The 9,889-nt window shown below is 40.1% G+C and overlaps 2 protein-coding genes across 3 annotated transcripts; both read left to right on the forward strand.

The window, feature by feature from the left end:
* Window positions 1-430: 430 nt before the first annotated feature.
* On the forward strand, window positions 431-5,245 carry kbtbd7 (kelch repeat and BTB (POZ) domain containing 7). The gene has a single exon (XM_044019898.1). The coding sequence runs from the start codon at window positions 825-827 to the stop codon at window positions 2,694-2,696; it is 1,872 nt and encodes a 623-aa protein (XP_043875833.1). The 5' UTR covers window positions 431-824; the 3' UTR covers window positions 2,697-5,245.
* Window positions 5,246-5,955: 710 nt separating this feature from the next.
* Window positions 5,956-9,198, forward strand: zgc:101559 (Ras-related protein Rab-33B-like). 2 transcript variants are annotated; one of them, XM_044018603.1, is made up of 2 exons: window positions 5,956-6,273; window positions 7,265-9,198. In XM_044018603.1, exons 1-2 carry the CDS (start codon window positions 6,016-6,018, stop codon window positions 7,709-7,711), a joined length of 705 nt encoding a protein of 234 aa, XP_043874538.1. In that variant the 5' UTR covers window positions 5,956-6,015; the 3' UTR covers window positions 7,712-9,198. The 2 variants fall into 2 exon arrangements, with proteins under 2 accessions (XP_043874538.1, XP_043874541.1); XM_044018606.1 differs by having other exon boundaries at window positions 7,271-9,198.
* The last annotated feature ends 691 nt before the right edge of the window (window positions 9,199-9,889 follow it).

Below are 9,889 nucleotides of genomic sequence, written 5' to 3' on the forward strand. Positions count from 1 at the left end.
CTGTGTGCATACTATGTTCATTCATTACTACCCCTTGTTCTTTTCCCCATGAGGATAAATCAATGATATTAATTATTTTTGTTACGACTACTACTACTACTACTACTTTCAACTCCAGGGTGACACCACGGGTGACACTCACAACCAAACATAATTTGACCTACTTACGCAAACCAATCAGGGGCCAGGATTTGCTTAGCAAGGTTGGGTGGATGAGCGGTGACCTTTAGCGGAAGTCAGGACAACATTGCCTTCAAAACAAGACATTACACATACTTTATTTAGCATTTTAAGAGTCCATTCCAACTATTAGAATATTATGAACGCAGAGAATTGCATCAAATACCATTTAGAGTTTTCTGGATTTTAAATGGCGGGGAAATAACGAATATCCATGCACGACATCCTGGAATGAGTCTTTTATTTTGTCAATGTCTCGGATGTGGTGGCTCAGTCCAACCGTGCCTACAATAACACTGTTTTTCATTACTTGTCATTCACAAGTCTCAAACAGACAACAATACTGAGTCATAATTTAATCTAAGGAACCTGACATTGTGGTTACAGTGAAGGGTCGCGTGTAATGTATGGATTGTTTCTGTTTTAAACGCGACAGTTTGGTCGTCGGGAGATGGGAATGGGAACGTCGGGGAATGTTGACGTTCACGCCGCTCAGCCGTTAAGACGCTGGTAACCTCTCCCTACACATCATATGTTTGACTATTACTCGTAAAAACAACGTGTCTCGTCGGCGCAGACCATTGTGAGTATGTTATTTGTTATTTGACGCTTCCATTCGACGCAAAGCAGAATATTCCGCAGCGATGGCTTCGGCTCTGAGTGGCTTCAGCGGCCCGGAGGTGCTGGAGGACGTGAATCACGCTCGGGGTTTGATCGCGGAGTTGAAGTCACTGTACGACTGCCGGCTGCTCGTTGACGTTACCATCGGGGTGGAGTGCGAGGAGGAGTCGCTGGGTGACAGCGGCGGGTCAGCAGGAGGTGACACCGACCAAGTGTTCCTGTGCAGCCGCACCGTCCTGGCCGCCGCCAGCCCTTACTTCAAGAGCATGTTCACCGGCGGCCTTAACGAGAGCGTGCAGGAACGAGTGGTCATCCGCGGCGTGGATTCTGAGTCCATGTCCGTCATCATTGAGTACTGCTACACGGGCATGGTGACGGTCACGGAGGGCAACGTGCAGAGGCTGTACGCGGCCGCCAACATGCTGCAGCTGGAGTACATCAGGAAAGCCTGCTCTAATTTCATGACGAGGCGGCTGGATCTCTCCAACTGTGTGGGGATACTGAAGTTTGCAGACACCTACGACAACCCGGAGCTGAAGGAGGACGCACAGGCTTTCATAGCCAGGAACTTTAATCAGGTGTGTGATGGAGGGGAGCTATGTGATCTGGAACTGGTGCAGCTGAAGGAGTTGCTGTGTCTGGACACTCTGGACGTGGACTGTGAGAGGACCGTATGTTCAGCTGCTCTGCAGTGGGTAGAAGCCAATGTTCCACAGAAAAGGGAGGATGCATTGCAGGCGCTCAAGTGTGTACGCTGGAACTTGTTTACCGATAAGGACAGGTGTTACCTGGAGGGTCTCATGGAAAGGCCACTAATTGAGAAATTCCTTGCATCATTTTTCAACAGGTCTGCAGATGACAGCTGTAGAGTGCCCGAAACTCAGGGCATACCAAAAAACCGAATCGGTGTAAGTGCAAAAGAAATGATTCTCTTCTTCGGCCTGCCAAACGACCACATCCTGTGTTGTGACCCCTACTCAGAGGACCTGTATTTCGTGGCTCCTCCTTTAGAGGACCTCAGCAGTCAGGATTACAAACGCTCCACCATGGAGTCCTTAATCGCCTGTGCCTCACCTGAAAACAACCTGTACCTTGCCTCCCACCTTTCAAAACACTTCTGGCTGTATAATCCAGTGCTTAACAGCTGGCAGGAGTTGGCAGAGAGGCCTCTGGGGAGGATACATTCTGGGATGTGCTTCCTCAACGGCCATGTGTACCTTTTGGGCGGGAGAAATCCTGTGACGGATGTCAGACTGAAGGAGGTGGAGTGTTATAGTGTTCAGAGGAATCAGTGGACATTTGTGGCTCCTCTGCCTCACTCTCTGGGTAAAATGCAGGTGGTGACATTAAATGATCACCTGTATGTGGTAAATAAAAGGAGAATGCTCTGCTACGATCCCAAGAGGAACCGCTGGCGCCACTGTGGGTCACTGAGAAGAGACAAGCTTCACAAGGCTTGCGTGTTTCAGGACCAGATTATCTGTGTGTGTGACACCCCGGTGATAAAAGCCTATAGTCCAGCCAGGGGGGAATGGAAGAGGCTGGGTGATATTCCGATTGACAGTCGAGCTTTAAATTATCAGGTGATCCAGCACAACAACAAGCTGCTCCTCCTTACCCAGACTTTACTGCAGCACAACAAAAACAGGGTCCTCATCCATGAATATGACCCAGCCAGGGACACATGGAAGAATGTCATGGCTGTGTATGTGTCCACGCTGGGTCCTGTGTGTGTTTCAACGCGTGTGTACCCAGCATGCCTGGGCTCACCTCACAGCTTCTCCACAGAGGAGGACGATGACAGTGGCTCCAGTGCCGATTGGGACTTTGATGGTTTAACAGACGCAGACTCTGATTCTGGCAGCTCTAGCTCTTTCTCAGATGAGAACTGGTAGTAAACTTTCAAACCGTGTCAAAGGGACCTTTTAAATTATTTGTAATTCACAGAATGTTAAGGGTTCTCTTTGCCAGTGGAGATCACGGATCCAGAATTAAATTCAATACAGTATTTGAACCAGTAACTGGGAGTGGATACACAAAATGCTTAGAAGTGGAAGATTTACATGTGGAGGGAAGAAAAGACACACAACCAGTTGGTACAGAATGGCAATGAGGTTTTTTTTCCCTCTGTCTTTGTCATTTTGGACCACAACATAAAAGTGGACCATAATATCTCCCGCCAAACAGAATGACAAAAAATATGTGTACCATTACCACCCTACTTTACGGGAAAACATATAATAGAGATGCAACTGTTTGGAAACAAGTTCCTATGTAGAATGGAGGTTCAGCACAATTGCACTGGTTGAATGAGGGGTATTGCAGGTATTACACCTAAAATTAATATGAGACAGAATTAGGACAGATATTGAGGGAGGAGAGGTTTTGTTTCCAGGTTTGTGTGTTTACTTTTGTTTCTAAGCTCATAAAATCAAAATCGAATATTTAATTTAGCTCTGTTTAACAAATAAGATAATGAATCACTGAGTTGCATTGCAATCATGTGTGGAACTGAGCCACTGTCACTTATTTGGAAGTGCTTTTACTGCCACAAGTAAAAAAAAAAAAAATCAAAATCATGTAAATCAAAGCTATCAAGACTCACTTAAGGCTCATTTATGGTGCTTTTATGCTTGTAGAGCGATGCATCGTAACTCTGTAGCCCTCACCCTCACTGCTCTCTTGCTATCAAGTAATACATTCACTAGAGGGCAGTGCAGAATCAAGAGTTTATGACAACAACCGACAAGAGGTTGTAATAATGTAACTCTTTGCTGTTATTGTTGATCTTGATTGACTCAAAACCTTCCATCATTATTAAAATGTCATTTAGCTTGAAACACTGACTAAACTGTCTGCCCCCTAGAGATTCTGGTGATATTGCTCTGTTTTGACTGATTGTATCTGTACACTTTAAAAATATGTGCTTAATTAAGTACCCAACATTTAATAGGGTTGGCGATACCACATTTTGGTCTCTGAAACGGTATCACAAACTCAAATATCTACCCATACCGATATCAGTCTGATACAGTCATTTTAGACCTATTAAACTATGAAGCTGTTCACACCACATTTGTGCTATAGCTATTTTCAGTGATTGATCCAGTGAGTGTAATCCAGTGATTTTGACCAGTATCTTACCAATACAAAGTATTGTATTGCATCCCTAATGTCGGGAAAATAGGAGCTTACAGGAAAGAAAAGATACGTTTTGTTCCTGAGTCCATTATCAGTGGCTTGTGTTTTTGTTTGCATTTCATGACATAAAAATTGGGAACCACTGCCACAGTGTGATGTAATTGGATAGCGCCCACATATTTATTACATCTTTTTACACACTTCTAGTGTGCAAACCTGAGCTGAAATACACAGGTGACGTCAGTTGACAAAGCTCTTCCTGAGCTACAACAAACGTTGCATGTGTAATATGTGCACATGCTAAATAATACGTCCTATGGTAAATAAATCAACATGTTGATGTTAAACAGTTCATGCTTTAAAATGATATAAAAAAAGAGACATACAGAGAGATGTATTTGTGTTTAGCTTAAATACAGGAGCACACCTGCTTTTGATGGATGGAAAACTACTGTATGAAATGTAGAAGCCATTGTATGTTCACTCAGGTTTAAGCCTCTATGCCATAATTGACTTTTTTTAGATGGTGAAAATGTGTGACTTTGGTGACAAATTCTAAACATATTGAATTTATTATAAAGTATTTTATCGTGAATGTGCATGAGCATTTTGTATCGATGATTTTAATATAAGATTTATGTTGCAATCACAAATCAATTCACAAGGTGTTTTGAGTGTTGTGTTGTCCTGGCAAATCCTCTTACTTGGAGGACATTTTGTCTGCATGTAAACAGCTTTTACAAAGCCATTTCCCCTAATCAGCCGCTACATACACTCAGTTACCAGATTATAATCTGTAGTAACTCACAGTGAAGTGCTTTTAATGTACAACATCATTGATATGAATGTTGTTGACAAAATATTAGTAACACAACTTAATACAACACCAAGTTGGTGTTGTATTAAAGAGTTGGTTCCTTTTTAAAACAGTGCAATTAACATTACAACCACTGTGTGAAGGTGTGATCAGTATAATGAGTTTTAGCTGATTGTACTTAATAAACTGGTAACTGAGTGTAGCTTTCACTGTTGTGTCTCCATAATGGAAAGCCAGAGTAACATATTTTGTGTGTGTTTGGGGGGAGGTGATTGGCTGGCTATGATAACACATGGTCTGGATATTAAAGCTGTTTTGCTGTCAAATAGACTGTCTTTATGCAGAACATGTGTGCATTATAGTGTTGTTGATTTCTTTTTGGAGTTTGAAAATGAAATTGAAAAAATACAAATTAAATGTGATATTGTAAATGAAAGAGAATGTTTGAACATTGGTGAACCCAATACAGAGGAAAGGAAAATTAAATGTAAGGGCCACTGTCTTTATTTCATCATTTAAATAGATATGTATCTTTATTTTGAATATAAAACATGTAGGCCTATGTATATTTGCTGATATACATACACATAAACCTACATACATCATCTCCAAAACATTTTAGGAGCCATAACATCAAACATTGGATCTCATATTCATTTTTAATATTATTTTTCAACAAATGTTTATACTATATATAAGTATGAGTAAAAATCTCATCATGAATACTTTATGTGGATTACAGAATGTTTTTTTTAGCTAGGTTTTTTCAATTATTACATTTATTAATTTTTATGAATACATTTTTATTTAGTAAAAATAAGCATTCATAATAAGTAAAATAATTTATCAGAAGCACATACTGAACATTTGTAACATTACAGAAAAATGAACAGAGCTATACTAAACTATAATATTCTGGAATAGAATAGAATTTATTGTCCAAACAATAAACAATAAAGTTGTATTTTATTCTAAAAAAGATTACAATCCATTGTCTGTTTAACAATAGTTTTCAAGCTTCCTTTACTGTTACCATATTCAATTACATTGCATTCAAATAAACAAGGAAACAAACACAAGGTAAAGTTTATTATGAAATGTGTGAACTCAGTGTATTTTTGTCACGGAGGGTGAGTTTACATGATGCACAGTTAAAAGTGAGTGATTTCAGTGCACAGTCAAACGCAGCCCGGACAGCCATTTGTGTTCTCTCAAATTCTCGCGGTATCTCAGCGCCGGTCGCGAGATGAAGAGCAATGGCAATAGAAAACAGACCCGGGGAGGAATTTGACACAGTTTTCTGTGGAAACGACTCTTTAGAGCTCTCTTCACAGCATGATTATGACACCGCAAAAACACGAATATTTAAGATCATTGTTATCGGAGACTCCAACGTGGGAAAGACGTGTTTGACTTACAGATTCTGCGGTGGCACTTTCCTGAAAAACCCAGAAGCAACGATCGGGGTCGATTTCAGAGAGAGAACGCTGGAGCTGGATGGAGAGAGCATCAAGGTGAGTGGAAACAAAACACTGGAAGGCTCCACGTTCTACCACCCAACACCACAAACAACAACATAATGAATAATGCTGTCGTCATGAACAACAGCAACACCTTCAGCAACAAAATAATACATACTACTGCCACTGATCTTATGAACCAGTCACACACCCTTTCATTAAGTATAAACAACATTAAAAAAACTGATGGCTTCAATTTGTTGAAGATACTTTTAAGTCCACAGGATAAAAAAGTATTAGCAATAACATTTAAAGAACGGGTTTAACATCAAAAACAGGTAATGATTTGCACTGTGATGTCCACATAAGGCAATACAGTTACAACAGTATACAAGTAGGCCAATCTTTTCTATTACTATATGTGTGTACATGTCTTTTTAACTCTCTTCTATAATATCTTATTTATCTTTTCCATTACTTTTGCATGTTTAAAGATGGTGAGGTGAGGGATCTTACCAATAATAATAAAAAATCAATAAATGCTGTACATTTAACAAAAAACGTTTCATATCACATAAAATCTATCAGGTATAACTGGTCTGATTGTCTTCTTGCAGATGAACACTTTAGATCTTCTGAACATACCTTCCTTCATTAAAGAAGCACCGGCCTCTGAAAACACAGACACACACACACACTTGTTAAGCCGTGTCTATTAGCCAATCACAAGGACTGTTATATCTCGGTCAAACAGCATGCTGCATCTTTATTGGCTCGCTGATGCTGATGAGATTTACTCTTTAGGTATTGCAATTTGGTCTGAATGACAACACATATTTTTTTATATATCTGTAATATCGCAAATTATTGAAGTTCGATTGATACTGAAGTATTGAAGTTCAATATCCACTGTGATGCAAGAAGCATCACAGTGCAATAGGCTGTAGTGTTTCCTTGGGATTGGCTGACAGTAAGAAAAACATGCAATAACACCACCATTTTACAATGAAAAGTTTTATACCACTGTTTGTTTTTGTTGTGCCAGTTGCAGATCTGGGACACAGCAGGTCAGGAACGCTTCAGGAGGAGTATGGTGGAGCACTACTACCGCGGTGTCCACGCCATCATCTTTGTGTATGACGTGACCAGTCTCACCTCCTTCGAGAGCATCCCTGAGTGGATTGAGGAGTGCAGCCGACATTGTGTGGGGCCCCTGGTGCCTCGCATCATGGTAGGAAACAAGTGTGACCTGAGGGACCACCGGGAGGTCCCCACGGCAACTGCTCAGTGCATTGCAGACAGCTACAATTTCCCATTGTTTGAGACTTCAGCCAAAGACCCTGCTGAGAAGGACCACGTTGATGCTATCTTTCTGACCATAGCTTATAGGCTGAAGAGTCGCAAACCTCTGAGACTGAAGCAACTGAGTGAGAGCAGTGTGACACAGCTGTGGAACCAGGGAGAGCAGGAAGCAACAACCTGTCAGTGCTGAGGTCATCTCCATCTACTTAATGTACTCTATGTACAAACCCCATTTCCAGAAAAACTGGGACACTTTCTCAAATTGCATTAAAAACTGAAATCTGCAATTTGTTGAATCATTTGATCCTTTATTCAATAGACAAAAAGTACAAAGACAAGATTTCCAGTGTTTTCACTGACCATCCTCGTTCTGAAGTACAGAACATGTTTGCACTACACTTGAAAAAAAATGGGAGCGCTTGCAAGACTAAAAAGGTTAACGCTGTTGTGGAAAGTTTCACAATGAATAGGTCAACCACCAAAGGCTTAGTCTTTGCCGTCATTACAGTACTTAATAATGTGAAAAGACTAGTAAAACAGCACCTTTGCATTTCTTATCCAAACAATGTCAAAGTCAGCACTGCACACACCTGTGTGTTCTTGTAACATTCAAGTGTGTGATTTGCTACCATGGTTGCCGTGGTAACCAGCATACAAATCAGGTGAGGGCGGCGTCTGTCTCCATTATTATTTCCACATGTGATGGGGAGGAAGCGGCATGTTTAGCAAAATAACTATCACATTGCCTACTGTGATGGCCATAGTAATGAAGAGGAGAATCAGAGAATGATGACCTTGTATGTAGCAAGAATTGGAAGTATAGTTCCACTTATAAAGTTGCAAGACCTGATATTTTCAATTACCATACAATTAAAAAGTGTAATTAAAAGAAATGGATATGTGACCCAGTGGTAAACTTGGCTCGGCCGCAACTTTTTTGAATGTATGAGTTTGTCAGGGAAACCAGTCTTTTCTTTGTCCTTTTGTCCAGATTTGAGTTTTAAGGCATTTCTATAAAGTCTCCTACCTTTTCAGGAAATGGGGTTTTTAAACACAGTGTGGCTGAAGGTCACTGTGCCCTCAGGAGCTATAACGATGCTGAGTGGAGTTCAACTGCGCTTCCAAACCCTGACGCTGACTGCCCAAAGACCTGTCATGATCAAAAGATAGAAATAACAGAATGGATTTACACTTTCCCTGCAGCCTGAAACTGTGACAGTATGGATAATAGTGTTTATAAAGGTTTGCACTATGTTAAATCAACATTTCAGTGAAATGCAAAAATCGACGTGGAGTTACGACAAATGTTTGTAGCTCAGACTGCACTTAAACTCACTCTCTGGCAAAATAGAGCATTGCAGAGTACATGTAGCAAGTGAGTTGAGGGCAATTAAATAAGGAAGGAAAAATTATGTCAGGGTGTTTAAAGGGACTAGAAAGGTAAAATTAAACTGTGAAGAAAACTGTGCAATCATTTTCTTGTTTTAAAGTTATGTTCTTAATAACAGTTTGATTGCAGCATGAGTTTTGATGCTGTTATTGAATGTGTACTCCCAATAGAAATATGGTACAAAAAATGCTGATACAGTTTGCATGTGTTCAATAATGCAAACAACAGCATGGAGGTCTGTCAAAATGTAAAGCAGCAAATCATTAAAAATTTGATGTATCCATGCATTTTTTCCTTCTGTGGCGTTTTCTTCTTTGTTTGGAATAATGAGAGGTAATTGTGGTAGTTTTCTGCAGCTGCATCATTAACCAATACTCACTCAAACAGCACACTGTACTTATCTAACCACGTTTGAATTCTGCAACATTAGGATATTCTTTCTGTTTGAAGTCATTGGGTGTTTCAGATCATTCTGACTCAATATGAGGACTTGAAGGTCCAGCGTGTAGCATTTAAGATAATTTATTAATACACTACCCATAGCAATCTTTGTAAGTGTGTAATCACATTCATTTTTATTTTCTGCAATTTTCGTCCAATAGGCAATGAACTGAGATGGCAGATCAAAGGCATGGAGGGTAAATCAAGTGCAAATAAAAGGCAAAAGCACGACTACTTACTTAGTATGACTCAGCATTCCCAACTGATTTTCTGGTAACTGAATTTTTTGGTAAAATGCACATATTTCATTTAATTCTGGTGCTTCCAAGTCATGGTTGTCAAAAGGTCAGTGATTTATTATCATTATTATTATTATTATTATCATTGTTACATCTCCTTGTGTGACCCTCATAAGTGGTGTTAATAATGATAGACTTTTGTAGTAATAGTAGCAGTAGTCTACTGCAAATTGCTGAATTTTTACTTTCAATGTGTCACTTTCAATTTATAATTCACTCAACACCCATCTACTACATA

This window comes from Solea senegalensis, linkage group LG2 (genome assembly GCF_019176455.1).
Source record: "Solea senegalensis isolate Sse05_10M linkage group LG2, IFAPA_SoseM_1, whole genome shotgun sequence".
Lineage (NCBI taxonomy): Eukaryota > Metazoa > Chordata > Actinopteri > Pleuronectiformes > Soleidae > Solea > Solea senegalensis.